This window comes from Mastomys coucha, unplaced genomic scaffold, assembly GCF_008632895.1.
Source record: "Mastomys coucha isolate ucsf_1 unplaced genomic scaffold, UCSF_Mcou_1 pScaffold20, whole genome shotgun sequence".
Classification (NCBI taxonomy): domain Eukaryota; kingdom Metazoa; phylum Chordata; class Mammalia; order Rodentia; family Muridae; genus Mastomys; species Mastomys coucha.
Genome location: NW_022196903.1, coordinates 76,528,481 through 76,545,188, shown reverse-complemented (window position 1 = coordinate 76,545,188; position 16,708 = coordinate 76,528,481). Strand labels below are relative to the sequence as shown.

At 51.5% G+C, this 16,708-nt stretch overlaps 3 protein-coding genes across 6 annotated transcripts; 1 reads left to right on the top strand and 2 right to left on the bottom strand.

Annotated features, from left to right (window-relative positions):
• Window positions 1–1,230: 1,230 nt before the first annotated feature.
• On the bottom strand, window positions 1,231–10,334 carry Dqx1 (DEAQ-box RNA dependent ATPase 1). The gene is made up of 12 exons (XM_031382261.1): window positions 9,801–10,334; window positions 9,369–9,614; window positions 8,957–9,150; window positions 8,246–8,633; window positions 7,691–7,924; window positions 7,504–7,603; window positions 7,237–7,395; window positions 6,963–7,154; window positions 3,447–3,566; window positions 3,107–3,297; window positions 1,837–2,027; window positions 1,231–1,633 (listed from the first exon to the last, which is right to left on the bottom strand). The coding sequence occupies exons 2-12, from the start codon at window positions 9,594–9,596 to the stop codon at window positions 1,477–1,479; spliced, it is 2,154 nt and encodes a 717-aa protein (XP_031238121.1). The 5' UTR covers window positions 9,597–9,614; window positions 9,801–10,334; the 3' UTR covers window positions 1,231–1,476.
• Window positions 10,335–10,434: 100 nt separating this feature from the next.
• Window positions 10,435–13,620, bottom strand: Aup1 (AUP1 lipid droplet regulating VLDL assembly factor). 3 transcript variants are annotated; one of them, XR_004122090.1, is made up of 12 exons: window positions 13,321–13,620; window positions 13,105–13,242; window positions 12,875–13,025; window positions 12,461–12,645; window positions 12,141–12,213; window positions 11,971–12,044; window positions 11,675–11,741; window positions 11,471–11,573; window positions 11,240–11,356; window positions 11,026–11,141; window positions 10,722–10,902; window positions 10,435–10,619 (listed from the first exon to the last, which is right to left on the bottom strand). XR_004122090.1 is itself a non-coding variant. In XM_031382266.1 (12 exons), the coding sequence occupies exons 1-12, from the start codon at window positions 13,455–13,457 to the stop codon at window positions 10,583–10,585; spliced, it is 1,317 nt and encodes a 438-aa protein (XP_031238126.1). In that variant the 5' UTR covers window positions 13,458–13,620; the 3' UTR covers window positions 10,435–10,582. The 3 variants fall into 3 exon arrangements, 2 of the variants coding, with proteins under 2 accessions (XP_031238126.1, XP_031238127.1); XM_031382266.1 differs by having other exon boundaries at window positions 10,722–10,840; XM_031382267.1 differs by lacking the exon at window positions 10,435–10,619 and having other exon boundaries at window positions 10,802–10,905; window positions 13,321–13,527.
• Window positions 13,621–13,669: 49 nt separating this feature from the next.
• On the top strand, window positions 13,670–16,692 carry Htra2 (HtrA serine peptidase 2). Of its 2 annotated transcripts, XM_031382264.1 has the most exons (8): window positions 13,672–14,220; window positions 14,322–14,526; window positions 14,620–14,814; window positions 15,063–15,095; window positions 15,314–15,419; window positions 15,570–15,639; window positions 16,213–16,308; window positions 16,412–16,692. In XM_031382264.1, the coding sequence occupies exons 1-8, from the start codon at window positions 13,715–13,717 to the stop codon at window positions 16,575–16,577; spliced, it is 1,377 nt and encodes a 458-aa protein (XP_031238124.1). In that variant the 5' UTR covers window positions 13,672–13,714; the 3' UTR covers window positions 16,578–16,692. The 2 variants fall into 2 exon arrangements, with proteins under 2 accessions (XP_031238125.1, XP_031238124.1); XM_031382265.1 differs by lacking the exon at window positions 15,314–15,419 and having other exon boundaries at window positions 13,670–14,220; window positions 15,063–15,132.
• The last annotated feature ends 16 nt before the right edge of the window (window positions 16,693–16,708 follow it).

Sequence of the window (16,708 nt, the reverse complement as noted above, 5' to 3'; positions counted from 1 at the left end):
AATCTGACTCTGGTGCCAGGCAGGGTCAGAGAACCAAGATGGGGACCCAGTGGGGAATTCATGGGCCCAGTGTTAGAGTGAGCAAGACACATGCTTTGGGACTGGCAAACCTAAGAAGAACCAAAGATGACCCGAAGACTGGAGAAGTGGAGGCCAGGAAGTCAGTGGTGCTGTGGACCAGGAAGGGGAAACTGGGGGCAAGATTAACAGTAGGCAAAACTAATGTTAGATTTAGAGAGAAAAAATTTTCTGATGCCTGCCTTTGGGGGATCTCACTGACATCACAGGGGTGGAGATGGACGGACGGAATGGTGGGGCCAAGATCTCCGGAGCATCTGGGGGGGCGGGAACTCTGGGGAATTACATGGATTGAGTCTTTCTTTCCACAGTATTCCACAAACACATTTAGGATGTGTGGGATGGTGATGGATTCAGAAACTGGAATAGACTAAGGGCAGAAGGGAAGGAGTACCCAGCCAGGAAGAAGAAAAGCATGATGTGTTTTAGTTGGAAAGAGCCAGCACTTGCAGTCAGGGGCATTTGCAGTAATCCTGACAATCTGAGTTTGATCCCTAGGGGCAAGTGTGTGGAAGAAAACCCGATTCCTACGAATTGTCCTCTGACTACTGAACGTGTGTTATGTGTGTGCATCCACACACACAATAAATACAATGAGAAATTAGAAAGACTGTAGACTGTGGGCGAGTCGGAGGGTGCAGGGGTTTTGTCTGGTGGAGGATGGTTACAAAGCTTTCTTGCTTAACCGGAGGACTTTGCCTCACTCTACTGTTCCTGTCTTGTTTCTGGCAGAGGCCAGGTCACTGTGACAGGGACAGAGACCTGCGGCAGCCAGGTCACTCAAGCTCTGTGCTAGTGACAGCTATAGCAGGCAGCACAGAGGCTTGGTCTAAGGCAGGCAAGAGGCTGCACCTGCAGAAGTCAGCCTCACCTTACGTGCCATCCCTGAATCATGGGTGTTGTATATGACACTGCAGAACCAAAAACCAAAGTTGCATCATAGGAAAATAATTTTTTTAAAAAGATTTTATTTATTTATTTATTTATTTTATGTACATGAGCACACTGTAGCTGACACACTAGAAGAGGGCATTGGATCCAATTACAGATGGTCATGAGCCACTATGTGGTTGCTGGGAACTGAACTCATGACCTCTGGAAGAGCAGCCAGTGCACTTACCCCCTGAGCCATCTCTCCATCCCCCCAAATCTTTTATAGTCCCAAGGAGACAAGGTTTTGTGAAGCAACGTGTGGGTGGGGTGAGCAGCATTTGCTCTCTCGCCATGGACAGAGAAGGAAAGGTCTGCCTTGCTCTGAACTGTGGCTCTCTGTCCCCTCCCCTCTTGACATTTCTTGCTCTTGGGTTCTAGGAGTATATCCGACCCTACGTTTTGGGTCTCTAGGGTCTCTAAGTCTGGCTGACTGTCTGATGAGGTTGGCCCCATTCCTTAGGTAGCTCACTGCAGAGCACAGCCATCTCCATACTCCTGGGGAGAGGAAGTTTCAGTCACTGCTGAGGGCTCTGCTGTTCCTTCTCTCAGCTGGTTCAGGAGGTCTCTGCTCTCACTGGGGGGCAAGTTACTCAGGAAGTATGGAGGGGCGAGCTCCACTAGCCTGTTGGAGAAAGTCAGGATGGGATCACCTGTGCCTCCAACCACCCACCCCCGACACTTCCACCAACCCTCTTCCTGCTTCCACCAACCCTCTCCCTGTGTCCACCAACCTTCTTCCTATATCTTGCTCCCCAACTCTAGGTTTGGTCCCTGGCCCTGGGAGAAGAAGGGCCCTGTAAGAGTGAGGGTCAGAGGGAAACTCACATCTCAGGCTGAATCTCAGAGACAATGCAAAGGCAGTTGTCTTTAGATATGGAGAAGCTGTGGTACAGCACCCATGTGGGTGGCTGGGCTGGAGTCCTGCGGTTTCGGTAGCAGCAGTATGGAGACAGCTGGGCTACATGTTTATGGGCGAGAAGCAGATAATTTCCTGTCCCGTCTGTGTCTCGGGCCACCTCATTGAAACACAAATACATGGGTGGAATTAGTAACGAACCATAGAAAATAAAGAAGGCCAAAGCTGGGCGGGGTGGTAATCCCAGCATTAGGGAGCCAGAGGAGCAGAAGTTGGAGGCCAGCCTGAGGTATTTAGAGAGTCTGAAGCCAGCTTGGACAACATGAGACCTTGTCTCACTGTTGCCTTTAAAAAGAAAGAAGGAAAGGAAGAAGGGGTTGTGAGAGTATTGTAGAGCTGAAAAGTCCATCTCTAGTTAGGTCGGCTGCTGCTTTACCATATGGCATTTCCCACGGCTCCTTGTCCTCCAAACCCTCAGACTCCTATTCTAAAAGATCATATGAGAGAGAGAGAGAGAGAGAGAGAGAGAGAGAGAGAGAGAGAGAGAGAGAGAGAGAGAGAGAGAGAGAGAGAGAGAGAGATTGTTAGATGTGCCACCCACCTTTCTGGAGACAGAACCTGGAACCTGCCATTAAGCTAGGCTGGCTAGAGAGCCCCAGGGACCCAAGTGTCTCTGCCTGCCCAGTGCTAGGACTACAAGTGAATCCAGGGTTCTGGGGATCAAAGTCTGTCCTTGAGATAGAAGCAAGGTGTTTTACCTACTCAGCTCTTCCCCTAGGTACCCCCTCCCCCCATTCTCCCTGCCTTTTGATTCTTTTTTTTTTTTCTAAAATTAAAAAAAATGATTTATTTATCTTATGTGTATGACTGTTTTGCCTGCATGTATTATGCACACCGTGTGCCTGCCCTTGAATGTCAGGAGTGTTAAATTTCTGGAACTGGAGTTAAGAATGGTTGTAAGCTATCATATGAGTGCTAGGATCCAGACCTGGGTCCCCTGGGTTCTCTGAGAGAGCAATAAGTGCTCTCAACTGCTAAGGTAACTCTTCAGTCACCCCCACCCCCACCCCATTTGGGGGCAGAATTTTACTATGTAGCCCTGGCTGCCCTGGAACTTACTATGTAGACCAGGTTGGCCTCAAACTTAAAGAGTTTTGCCTGTCTCTAGAGTGCTGGGATTAAAGATGTGCAGCACCACACCAGGCAAAGTGAGTTATCCCACGGAGCCCTCTCTCCAACCTTGAGGAAGTATCCTGACAGCAGTGCTTTCTGAAGGTCTCTGCGATTCTGCTCAGAGCCAAAGGCTGGCTGGGACAGGGGAAGCTCGATCCGTTGCATGAGTTCCACGAGCTCTGCTCGGAGTTTACGGGCTTGACATAATGCCTCCCAGTTTAGACCCCGAGCCTGGCACCAAGCTTCATCTGCTCCACCTTGGAGGACAAAGGAAACACCTGTAATTAAGTCCTTAAGATGCACAAAGAACGACCCTTGGGCAGAGGATCTCCTCTTCCTGAACACAGAGGTATGTCATTGATGGGGTATCTCCTGGGAGTCTGAGGGTGCAGACTGAGCCACTTACTTTGTACAAAGGCTTCATAGACCTGGATCAGAGAGCTGTGATCACCATCTGCGTGTTCCAGAGCCCGACGCAAGGCAGCTTCTTCTGCACTCAGCGGAGGACGTGTAAACCCGGGAGCAGCTGGAGGCGGGACACAGGAAGGTGGTTTGGGAGGAACTTGGCAGGGTGGCAGCACATACAGAATGCTAAAAAGGTAGGAGTAATCCTCTGGGAGCTTAATTTAAAAGACTATAGACTCGAGGTGCTCTGCACTTCATTCAGACGTGTGCAACCAGCCCTCCCCATCCATGGCTCTGCACCTGTGGATTCAATCAATTGCAAACGCCAAGTACTGAGAAAACTACATCTATAGAGGATATGCAGATCACCCTTTGCTATTCTTTCCTAAGTAATATAGGGAGGCTTTTACATAATGTTTACACACAGTATGGGGATATGCGAAGTATGTAGGAGAATGTGCCCAGGTTATGTTCAGGTTTTACAGCATCCTGGAGACTGAAGCACCAGTGGACTGTGGTATCCACAGAGGGTTCTGGAACCCATCTCCCATAGACTCTAATGTCTGGAAATGAAAGACAGTTTTTGCCCGTAAGGAGATTAGAGTCTAGTAGAGAAAGGCTGCGCACATGCTTCAAAAGATGCTTGCTGTACAAGAATGAAGACTTGAGTCTGAATCCCCACTACCCACATAAAAAAGCCTAGCCTGCTACCTGTGCCTGTAACTCCAGAACCCGGTGGGCAGGGACAGGCAGATCCTGGAGCTTGCTGTCCAATCAGTCTAGCAGAAGAGATGACCTGTTTCCTCCAACTTTTGCATGCAAGCACACCAATGCATGCCCCCTCCCTCCAACACACACAAGTCTGGTGGGAGAGGCCAACAAGGAAATGAACAAATAAGCACTCTGAAAGCAAAGAGAAAGTCAACAGATCCATGCTTTGGTGGTAGAGACAAGGGTGAAGTGGAAGCAAAGCATGAGATCCTTGGGTTAGTGTGAGAAGTGAGTGCAGAGAAGGAACCTTGAGGCCATCTGAGCCTGTGGGAATAGCATAGAACAAAGGCTAACGGCTCATTTGGGCCATTAGAGGCCATCTATGTTGTATGGGATGGGTGACATGTGGCAGCATGGCAAAAGAAGCCAGAGTGATCTGCACATTCAGGGTAAGAGGCTGACTGTGTGATACAAAAGAGTTTGCGCAGTATAGGAGGTAAGAACAGCTGCAGAAGAAGAATGTTAAACTATGAGTCCAAGTGTTGGTCCACATGACTGGCAAGGAGACCATGAACAGAATGTGGATGAGCAGAGAAAAGTACCCAACACTGGCATTGGCTGTGATTATGCAGAGCGCATAATCTGAAAACACATATGGGAGCAGGAAAGGGAACTCTGGAGACAGATTAGGATAGAATGAAAACAGGAGAGGTGATGGGATTGTCTGAATTGGAAAGGAGAGGAAGACTGTGGCTGCGTGGTAAGAAGGGCAGGTGGATAGACCACTTGAGTTTAGTGCTGAGCTGAAGCACCATGGACTAGTATAGTAGAACTATTTACTAGGAAAGCCAGGAATTGTGTGGCACATGCCTGCAATCCTATCACCTGGGAGGCTGTGGCAGGAGGATTGCTGCAAGGTTGAAACTAGCATGAGATAGATATATAGTGGATTCCAGGCCAGCCTGGATGACAGAGTAAAACCTTGTCAGGGGCAGAGGGCGGGGAGAGGGAGAAAGGAAAAAAAAGAAAGAAAGAAAGAAAGAAAGAAAGAAAGAAAGAAAGAAAGAAAGAAAAAGAAGCCCACTAAATGGCTCAGCACACATTGCATAAGCCTTGCCTTCTAGTTGAACCTCTAGAACCCACATATACGTGGAAGGAATTCTACAGTCTTGTCCCTGACCACACACATGAACTGGGGCATGTCCATGCTCCTAAACATCACACATCATGTACATGCGCAGTAATACTTTTAAAAAGAGAGGAACACAGAGCTGGAGAAATCGCTCAGCAGTTAAGAGCACTAGCTGTTCCTTCAGAGGTTCCAGGTTTGATTTCCAGCACTCATATGGTGGCTTACCTTACAAGCACCTGTTACTCCAGTTCCAGGGGACCAGATGCCCTCTTATGGCCTCTGCATGTACTGCACGCTGTGATGTACAGACAGACATGCAGGCATATACATAAAAATAAAATCCCGATGGGGGATATTCTTCAGGAGTTGATATCTCTCCTCCCTCTTCTTTTCTTTTTCTCTGTGTCCCCCCCTCCTCACTTCTTTCTCCCTTCCCCATATCTCCTTCCTAAGATCTAGAAGAATGTTACTGGGGAGAAAAAGCCAGGAGTGGGTGGCACAGACCTTTAACCCCAGGATTCGGAAGGCAAAGGCAGGCAAATCTCTGTGAGTTCAAGACCAACCAGGGCTACATAGTGAGGCCCTAGTTTTTAAAAACTCACATTGGCAGAGAGACACAAAGCACATTTTGGGAATTTCAAGTGTAGAGGCAGCACTGTGACCTGGTCCGTGGATGGGTGTGCTGGGAATGGGAAGACCCATAGGCTAAGCGTCACAACCTTGGGGGGATTCACAATGCAAAAGGGGATGAGAATCTCAAGGAAGAGATGAGGACAGGACGACCATGGGGGTGGGATGAAAACTATAGGATGCTGAGCACCTATAATCCCAACATCTGGGACACTGAACCACAGAGATCTCAAGTTCAAGGTCAGCTTGGGCTACATAGCAAGATCCTGTCTCAAAAAGAAGGGGAATGGCTGAGGAGGTGGCTCAGTGGTTAAGAACACTTTTTACATAAGCCATGAGGATCTGAGTTCAAATTCTGGGTACCTATGAAAATGCCACCTGATGTGGCCACAAACACCTATAACCTTATACTGGAGACAGGAGGATCACTTGGGCTTGAGATAGCAGCCTAGCTTCAGACTCCTCAGTCTCAGGGGAATAAGAGAGTGAAGAAGCAGGATACCTAACATCCTCCTCTGCTTCAAAGCACATGCATGTTCATGCACACACACACACACACACACACACACACACACACACGTAGTGAACATTCTTGTGTCACAAGCTTGTGAACAAATGCTGGAGTATGTGGACCCTCACTAGTGAACTGTCACTGCAGGGGGGACATGGTCCTGAAGCTGGAATGCAGCAGGTGAAACTGGGACAGGGGTTATGCTGCATAGCTGAAAGGAGGAGGTGGGCAGAGGACAGGTGAGTGGATCTAGTCAACAATGTGGGAGAGATTCTGCACGCTGAGTAGAAAGAAGCATTAGAGGAAAAGGCCATGGGGAATGACAGGAAGGGATGGACAGACACTTGGGTCCTTAGGTGTTGCGAGGGGGTGGGAAGGCTGACACAACTATAACAACCAGTGACTCCAGCTTCACCCTGGTGCAGGCCTGGGCAGCTGCCTGACAGACAGGAGGCCCTGGGTAAGATTTTCAGCATAGTAAAAACCCCAAAGTCCTGCCTCACAAGTGAGGTAGATGAAAGCTAGAAATGTACCAGTGAGCATGGCAGCCAGAGTGAGCATCTCATCCACGCACTTAAACTCGCAGGAGGCCAGCAGGGCTTTGGCCAGCTCCGGGGGCAGCGGAAACTCCGACAGAATGATTCCCAGGTCTGACAGCTCCCCATCATCATCCAGAGCAGCCAGATAGTCTAAGTCTTCCAGGGCCTGCATCAGTGCTTCTGGCCCTGGTAAGGACACGGGGGGCTTAGACATCACAAGCTCTGACCCTGAAGTCAGAGGCAGCCCCAGGTCAGGGTGGGGGCTCACCGGGCTGGTCCAGGAAGTGGCATTCCCCTGGCTCTGCAATCTGTTTCCTCATTAGTAGCAACACCAGGGAGCTCAGATTCTCTTCACACACTTTGGGGTGGGGCAGTGGGGGAGCCTCTAGTTCTAGGGTGGACTTAGAGTACAGGCGGAGGCAGGATCCTGAAAGGAGAAAGGTCTAGGGAAGTCTCAGAGCTTGTGTGAGGATTTCTTTTGATTTTTTATTTATCTATTTAATTTTCTTTTGGTCTCGAGGGCAAAGGCTCTTACCTGGTGGGGAACCCCTTGCCCTCAGCAGCCTTGCTTCTGCCTGACACTTGCTAATTGGTCTCAACACCTGGGAGTCTGCCCGGATCCGAGGATTGTAAACCTGTCATCCAGACCCCAAACAAGGCCAAGATAGATCAGAGTGGTTCACTTCTACCTGAGGGTCCACTCCCCCTTTTCTCTCACTCACACTGCGAAGTTCCAGTCCTGAGTCAATGACATGTTGGATGAAAGGAAGGGAGAAGGAGAAATCAGCCAGCCAATGAGTGACCACGATCTTCCGGACACTCATATCTGTGTCTTCATACACAGTCTGAATGGCTTGACTACAGCCAGGGTGAAGGGGCAGCACCCGAGGTGGAGGCCCTGGGATAGTCAGCATTCCCATCTCCCTGGACAAGGATTCACAGCACAGAGAGATTTCCTGAGGAGAGGATGGGGCATTAGGGGCAGTTCTTACCTTTCTTGGGGGAGCACAGACTTTTTGGACAAACTGATGAAAACTAAGGCCCCTTTATCTGAGAAAACAGACATACTTCTAAAGTTGGGCACATTATAATTTTAAGCTCTGCAATATAAGGACTTTAAAAAGTGGGCAGCAAATCTCTTTACTCTGAAGTCCTTGATTCCCCTGAGAAGACTTTAGCAGAAAGTAAAGAGAACCACTGTTCCTAAGATGTGTTACCTCTGGGACAGGAAGGCAGCATAGGAATGCTTCCCATAGCCCCTTCTTCCTTTTGTTTACCTCCTCACTGGGCAGATACACCAGCACATCTCCTGGTGCCTCTTCCTGCTGACACAGCTCAAGCACAGCTTGGCAGGCAGCTTCCACCAGGTTGGTAGGGACAGTGTCCTTGTAGGCAAGGGTGGGATCTCCACTAGGCTCCCTAGGCACATGCACAATAGGAGAATTGCCCCAGAAAGCCTGGAATTTTGGTTCAAGCGCTGGGTCAGTAACTACAACCACTCTGGGCTCCCCGGGCAGGTTTCTTAGTCTGGTATCTCGCAGGAGGCCCTGTAGTAAATCGGAGGCCACTGACCGCTCCTGAGCCTCATCCAGTATCAGCACACTCCAGGCCCCGGGGCCCCGGGTTGAGGCTACTTCCTGCAGAAATAGCCTGTCCCAGCAAAACCTGTTGACATTGGTAGTGGGCAGGGAGTCAGTGTGGACTTGGACCAGACCCAAATCCAGGTATTTCCCCCCAAGTTGCCTAGATTCTGATACTGAAGGTCAGAAAAAGATGTCCTGAGTCCGTAGACCACTAAGTGTGACCCCACATCTCTGTTGAGGACACTTGCTTCATGTACTATATCCTGTATCTTGTGGTTAGGGTGAGGTTTGTATTATGTGACTCAAAGGCAGGTTAAGCTGTGGGTATGGGGAGGTGCTAGACAATTGGGCTTGTTTCCACTCAGTAAGGGGAATTAAGCTCAGGTCAGACTGCAAATGGCCCACCTGAGCATGGTGTTGGGGCCAGTGCAGTCTTCCTGAGGGATGCTGTATCCAATCTCATGACCCAGGGTCAGGTCCATCTCATCAGCCACCCTTGAAGCCAGGCTCATGGCTGCCAGAGGGTAGGGCTGAGTGACTGTAACCTGTCCTGTCTGGAATCCTCTGGCCAGCGCAAACTCTGCACACCATTGAGGAATCTGGGGTAGGGAGAGGGAATTTGTCAGAGAACTGGAGGACTTCAAACAGAAGTGCTGTGGGAACTATGACCAGCTGAACTGGGATCCCTGAACCTTACCACCCAGTGGGTCAGCCTAATCCACCTTCCCTTGCTTACCTCTCCCCATATCCCCTTTCCTTTACCCAGGAGAAAGCAATTTAACCCTGCCCCTTGTCCAATCCCAGAATCTTCCTCCACCTGGGTGCTCTTGCCAGAGCCGGGGTCCCCAGATACCAGCACCACTCCAGTGGGGCTACTCTCCAAATGCTCCAAGAACAGGAAGCGAGTAGCCCAGATGGGCAAGGCTCTACGCTGCTCAAGCAGCTCATAGTAGCAGGAAGAGAAGGGGAGCCCATCAAAGGGGTTCACAGCCAGTTCAGATTCCCCAGTACTTGGTTCAGACTCTTCTGCCAGCCCAGAGGCCATGGTGGCTGCTCATAGAACCTATGAAAAGCAGGGCAGCCAGTAAGGCCTTAGATCTAGTGACTGACAGCAAATTTCCATCTCAGCTCGATCCCCAACATCTACCCACAGGGGATAATGCATTGGGGTCCACCCTTCCCAGCAGTATTTGCTTGCCAGGAAACTGTGCTGGGTGTCTCTAAGGGGACATAACAAGTGGACTTTTACCCTGTTTGTAGTTGGGTAGTAAAGATCTGTGACTAGCACAGGGGCCCACGTAGGCAGTAGGAGTTACAAGAAGCAGTCATCTGTGGGAAAGGCCCAAGTGGGCAAAAGTAAGAAATCTGGAGACAAGAGAAGGGGACAGTAAGCAGGGCCATAAATGATCCTGGATTCAAACCTGCTAGCAGCTCTGGGACCCGTCAGGATGGCAGCCAGTTCTGGACACACCCAGCCAGGTACCACCAACCCAGGCCCGCCTGGAGTACAAAGGTAAATTCCGGCCCCATCTGGAGGCTGAGCTCAAACTCCAATCCCAGAGCTTTATTTTTGGGGGAGGGGCCTTTTGCTCCACCTTGGTTTAACTTAGCTAGGAACCTATGGGAAGCAGGTTCCTGCTGCCACACTGAGCTTGTATAACTGAGCCTATATGACCCGTCTGTATTCATGAAATGCATTCTGGGACTTGTAGTTTTAGAGTGACAGCCTACAATATAACTGGGCTGGGATCCAGTTGTTTTGTCTTCAGTTTAGTGTAATTTCACAATTCCATTTTAACCATCTTCACCCATGTTGTATTCTTCAACCCAGGAAAAGAAACCTGCTCAAGGGGCTTTTGAAACCCAGAGAGGCAACAGAGACCTTGAGTGAAAACCCTGAATTTAATGTGAGATTGGGGGAGCCCCATCCCTCCCTTTTTACCACCCACTCATCCGGCCTGTTGTTAGCTGGGTGAGGGCTGCCCCCAGTCTCCGTCCTGCGGCTCTGGGTACCATTCTGTTCCTTTGGGCTCATTCAGCCTCCTGGGCCTGTCTCTCTCTGAATCTCCTGTGGGACATGGGGAGAGAGTGTATAGGCTTTGTCACATCAGCTTCATCAGGCCTTTCTCCAACTTGTTCTTTCCTACATATTGTTCTCTAACCCTCTCACCTTCTTGCATATTCATACAGTGCCTGCTTGCGCTCCTGCAGGCTCTCCTGACGGGCCCAGGAAGACTTGGCAAATGTTAGAGCTGTGGGCTGAGGGGTCACCAGGCCAGAGCTGGGGAACTGAGGTGATCACAATGTCAGAGGGCTTGCGAAGTCATCATCATTAAACACCCATCGAATGCCTACTTTGTAAGAGAGGCACTGTGCTAGGGTCTCAACATCAAAAAGAGAAGTCAGGGAGAGGGAGCACACAGACTGCCCAGACCTGCCCTTAAGCCTTGGCCTTGACTACTCTGGTGTCTCACCTTTGGGGCAGAGGCTGCAGGCAGGGACTGAGATCCCTCAGTGACATCTTCAGGCATGAAAGCCACAGCCCCCTCAAGCAGATTTGTGATGGTCAAGTCTACACACCCAGTCCTGGCTGGGAAGAGAGGAGCAGAGTGTCCACTCCCTGTCCTCCTCCTCTGTCGAGACCCACTTTCCTGTGTCTCCCACTCTGTGAAGCTACCCTTCCCATACCCAGGTCTCCCTGGATGACATTCAGTGGCACATGAGGCAGAACCTCCTTGACTCTGTGAGCGAGGGTGGTTAGCTGCACATCAGAAGGGCTGGGAGGAGAAGGAAAAGAAGGCTGCACTGTTTAAAAGAAAAAAAAGTAGGTGAGTGGACTGCTAAGGAAGGCAGATAAGCATAACTAAGGAAGTAAAACCATCACGCGCAGCAAACATCTTTTGTGCACAGACCACACACCTGACTGGGGATGGAATCTGGGGTGTCTCTGTCGCTTCATGTGTTCTGCTTTGTCTGCTGGAGTGAGCCGTGTCCCTATTTGGCCCAATTCTTTGGCCACCAGCTAGGGAGAATTGGAAGGTTATAACTGTAGCCTCTTCAGGCCTTCTTCCCTTCTCCCCTGGAGAGGCCCCACACCTCCACCATGCCCATGTTCACTACCACCTGTTGTACACGGAGCGCAAACTCCTCATTCTCTTCCCCCAGCTGTCGATGAATCGGATGAAGCCACCTACAAACACCAGAGCCCTGCTCTGTTAAGGCGCCCGGGGCTAAGGGTGTTACCCTTCCCCATTTATCTTGGAACAGTGGTGAGGAGAGTGGGGAGACTGAAGATAAGTGTCGCTTCTGTGTTAGAACTTTGACACTAACAAACCACAGGCAGACAGGGTAGAGTCACTACTTCCTTGACCTTGAGGTGAGCATCTTCCCAGCCACCAAAAACTGAGGACAGTTAGTACCTTACTTGATACACCGTGAAAGGGACGAAAAGTGACCACAGCAGTTCTGAGACCCAGGAGGCATCTGACACCGTCTGAGGGGAGGGCATGAAGTGAGGCCTAAGCCAGGGCCACAGGTGGGAAACTTCCCTTCCAAACCCCAGAGTATTCCATGTCCCACATGCACTCACCACAGAGACCAGGGGTCTCTGAACTTGCAGGGTAAGAGGTTGAACCACATCCTGGATGGAAAATGGCCACGAACTGAGAGAGAGAGAGAGAGAGAGAGAGAGAAAGAAAGAGAGAGAGATAGTAGTACGGGAGTTCAGCCTAGCCCAGCCAACCACTTATACCTGACTTAAACTAGTAAACTGTCCAACTGCATAAGCAGATAACTGAGGAATTAAGAATTTCGAGGGCAGGGCTGAAAAGTGGGCAGACAGGAAAGGAACTTGGGCAGGCTCACCCAGGAGCCTGGCAACCCGCTCAACTGGAGCCTGAGCTTACCCACCTGAAACGCAGGAGCCCTTCTCGGCCATTGGTGGCCTCTTCCTCGGGGAAGAGCAGCAAAGGTGTGGGCGGATGCCTCGTGGAAGCACAGAATTTCTTGAGTGACTCCACCAACTCCACCCGCCTATCCATCTCCATGAAGCCCCGAGACCAACACACAAAGCTGGGGGGACTATTGAGTAGAGGCTGAGAGCGGGGAGAAAAAGCAAGAAGAATGGAAGGAATGTCAAAGAAAGAAAGAGAAAGAGAAAGAGAGAAAGAAAGAAAAGAGAAAAAGGTAACACGTGGGGTGGCGTTTATGGGGCTGGGAGAAAGGCTCGGTCTTCCCCAAGAGAACCCCAATGGGTAAAGGTGAGTCTTGAGCTTGGGCCTAGGGAGCCACCCGGTGGCGCTCTCGGCCTCGCCCCCGACTCACGGTGCTACAGGTGGTGAGTAGGTTGACTATGTTGTGGTCAAAAGGTGTTACATGGTTGGAAATAAGGACCCTGACGCGGTGATCCCGGAGTCCGGAGTCCTCCTGCCGGGCCACGAGCCCCAGTACCGCACACATGGTTCGTACCACGAACCTGGGGACACAGGCGGCGGTGACTGTGCGGTCTTGAGCCAGGCCCAGCCCCGATGCTCCCCGGGCGCCGCGGTCCGCACCTGCGGAGGACGCTGTCAGGCAGAGCACAGCTGACCAGGAAGACGTGGAGGCCGAGGAAGAGTCGCAGAACCAGGAGGCAGAGGCCGATCGGCGCGTAGAGCAGTAGCGCGAGCAGCAGGAAGCCGTCACTCGGGAGCCTGTGGCGAGAGGCGATGCGATCAGGCGCCGAAGCCGACAGGACGCGCTGACCGGTCTCTTCCCTCCGCAGCGCTTACCGGTGCGAGTCAAAGAGCCGCTCCGGCCCCGGAGCTGGGGGAGGTTCCATCGCAGCCGCTTCAGGAAAGCGGGGCCGCTGTCGCCGCCATCTTCGCAGGGCCGCGGGGGCTCCTGGGAAGGCGGAGTCTTTGGGCATCCGCGGGGAGGCCAGAACCTGAGGCCCGGAGGCGCCCCGGAAGGGCTAGCGTTCCCAGCATGCCTCGCGGCCCGGGAGAACGCACGTGTGTTTGTGTGAGCGTGTGTGTCTGCTCGAAAAGAGCGCGTCCTGAAGGGACTACACTTCCCGGCATGCACTGAACAGGTACCGGCATGCCTTGCTTCTCCGAGACTGCTTGCTGGGTTCTAGAGGACCGCCTCTGAGTAGGGCGGGAGAGGAGAGCCGAGGCGGAGCTGATGGCTTCGCTGAAGGCGGGGCGGGGTGCAAACTGGAGCCTTCGTGCATGGCGGGCTTTGGGGGGCATCTTCTGGAAGAAGGGCCCCCGGTTAGCCCCTGACCTCCGGGCTCTGCTGACGCCAGGAACTCCTGACCCTCAGGCCCGGATGACTTATGGGACCCCCAGTCTCCGGGCCCGGATGCCTGTGGGGGTCATTGCATCATGTGCAAATCTGACGTCTAGGACCCCCGATCTCTGGGCACGACTGATTGTGGGGACTCCAGGTTTCAGTGACCAGGAGGCCTGCAGGAGTCCTGGAAGCCGTCGGCGCGAATGGCTGGCGGTGGCGGTGGGCGCAGGGGGTGCAGTAGTCCTGCTGTTGTGGGGTTGGGGGCGGGGTCTTTCCACGGTGCTGGCTGCTGTTCCTGCTCCGCCACCCACCTCTCCCCGGAGCCAGTACAATTTCATCGCAGATGTGGTGGAGAAGACAGCCCCTGCTGTGGTCTATATCGAGATCCTAGACCGGTAATGGTGAAGTTAATCAGGTGTTGAAACCAACTGTCGTAGAGGCAAGGGCGCAGGATGGGGTGGAAGCTGCAGTGTAATCGGTGCTTTCCCCATCCCAGGCACCCTTTCTCCGGCCGTGAAGTCCCCATCTCTAACGGATCCGGATTCGTAGTGGCTTCAGATGGGCTCATCGTTACCAACGCCCACGTGGTGGCTGATCGGCGCCGAGTGCGAGTGAGGCTGCCTAGCGGAGACACTTATGAGGCCATGGTCACAGCTGTGGATCCTGTAGCAGACATTGCCACGTTGAGGATTCAAACCAAGGTGGGGATGGAGTAGGCCAGATCTTATGGCAGCTGTTTTCTTGCTCCCTTTTTAAAATGACTGACCAGTTTTGGTGTACTCCTTTCCCTTAAGGAGCCTCTTCCCACACTGCCTCTCGGCCGCTCTGCTGATGTCCGGCAAGGGGAGTTTGTTGTTGCCATGGGAAGTCCCTTTGCACTGCAGAACACGATCACATCTGGCATCGTCAGCTCTGCTCAGCGCCCAGCCAGGGACCTGGGACTCCCTCAAACCAACGTGGAATACATTCAGACCGATGCAGCTATTGATGTGTGTCCTGATATGAGGGAAATTAGGTGCTAGGTTGGAATTGGGGAGAACAGCTGTTGGGTATGACACATGGTGGTGACTGGGCCTGTATCAGAGGATGGGCTACAAAAATGCAGCCTCTCTAATTCATGTGCTAGGAATGGAATTCAAAGAATTTCCCCATACCCTGTTTATGCCCCCAGTCTTAAAATTCCCAGAGGCATGGGATTCCAGATCTTTTTGATGTTTTCTTTCATTTTATCTCACAGTTTGGAAATTCTGGTGGTCCCCTGGTTAACCTGGTGAGTGCCCATGTTCTTCTAAGAATCCATGCCCCAGGTCAGTGTGGGAAGTGTGGGTTTTCCTTTGATTTAGGGGGTTTTAGCTAAGTCGCTAGTCTCTTGTTCCTCTTCTGGTATCCAGACAGACCCCTGTCCCCAAATCCTTGCTACTCTTGTTCAGGTGCCCCCATCCTCTGCCATCTGTGTGGGCTAGGGGACAGGGGGCTGTGTCCCTGCAGGATGGGGAGGTGATTGGAGTGAACACCATGAAGGTGACTGCTGGAATCTCCTTTGCCATCCCTTCTGATCGCCTTAGGGAGTTTCTGCATCGTGGGGAAAAGAAAAGTGAGCCTGTCTTACAGGGAAAGGGGTTCCTTTAAAATGGAGGATGGGACCTAGGGGAGGGGCATTCCCGGGACTTGGTGTAGAGGGGTCTATTGTAGGAGGTAAGGGAAGGAGTGCAGCTGGGCGGGCTCATTTGTCCCCTTTTTACAGATTCCTGGTTTGGAATCAGTGGGTCCCAGCGCCGCTACATTGGAGTGATGATGCTGACTCTGACTCCCAGGTGTGTTAGGGGTCATGATATATTCATATGAGTATATACATACATATTTACAGTGTTCTCAGAGGCATACGCCCCTACTCTCCTCTTGCGTTTCCCTCTTGTGTTTTGTCTTGAAGATAGGCTATTGTCTGCTGTCACAGGAGATGTTCCCTCTCATCATAACTTTCTCATCCCACTGTGTCTGGAGCCTTCAGTAGATTGAGTACATCCTGCTATTGCTGGGATATAGAGCCTCCATTGACCTAGCGTTGAAGGACCATTTCCACCCATCTCTAGTTATCCTTCTAGACAGCTTGCCGTTTCTTCAGAACAACATCCATTTTCCACTTCTGTGCCTTAAGGCCTTATTTCATATGGTTTGTAGGACCCATCCTAGGCTCAGCTGAAGTTCTAGCCCTTCCTTATCGTAGAATTTCAGGATGACAGAAGTGAAGTTGATCAACACCGAGTATCTTTTGAACCTAGCTATCTTTTATGTGTATATCCCACTTCCTAAGCTCTAGAAGGCAGAAAGTGAACTGTCAAAGATCGGAGAGGGCCTGTGTGGAGCTAACAGTGTCTGTGCCCTTTCAGCATCCTTACTGAACTACAGCTCCGAGAGCCAAGCTTCCCTGATGTTCAGCACGGTGTCCTCATTCATAAAGTTATCCTGGGCTCCCCTGCACACAGGTAATGGGGAGCCTGCTCTGTGGGGCGGGATGGGGTGGGGTGGGGTGGATGTATCCTTGAACTTCTCTGTCTACTCCTTCCTTGCCCTATCTATCCTCCACAGGGCTGGTCTGCGGCCTGGTGATGTGATCTTGGCCATTGGGGAGAAATTGGTTCAAAATGCTGAAGATGTTTATGAAGCTGTTCGAACCCAATCACAGCTGGCAGTGCGGATCCGGCGTGGATCGGAAACACTGACCTTATACGTGACCCCTGAGGTCACAGAATGACCAGACTGGCGAGAGTTTGAAGCTCTTGCTCTGATTTCCTCCTTGCTTGCCTAGCCTAGGTTCTGAGTGCATGTGGGTAGAGGAGGAGTCAATGGACCTACGGAGGGCAGGTCCCTCTAACCACTGCACCA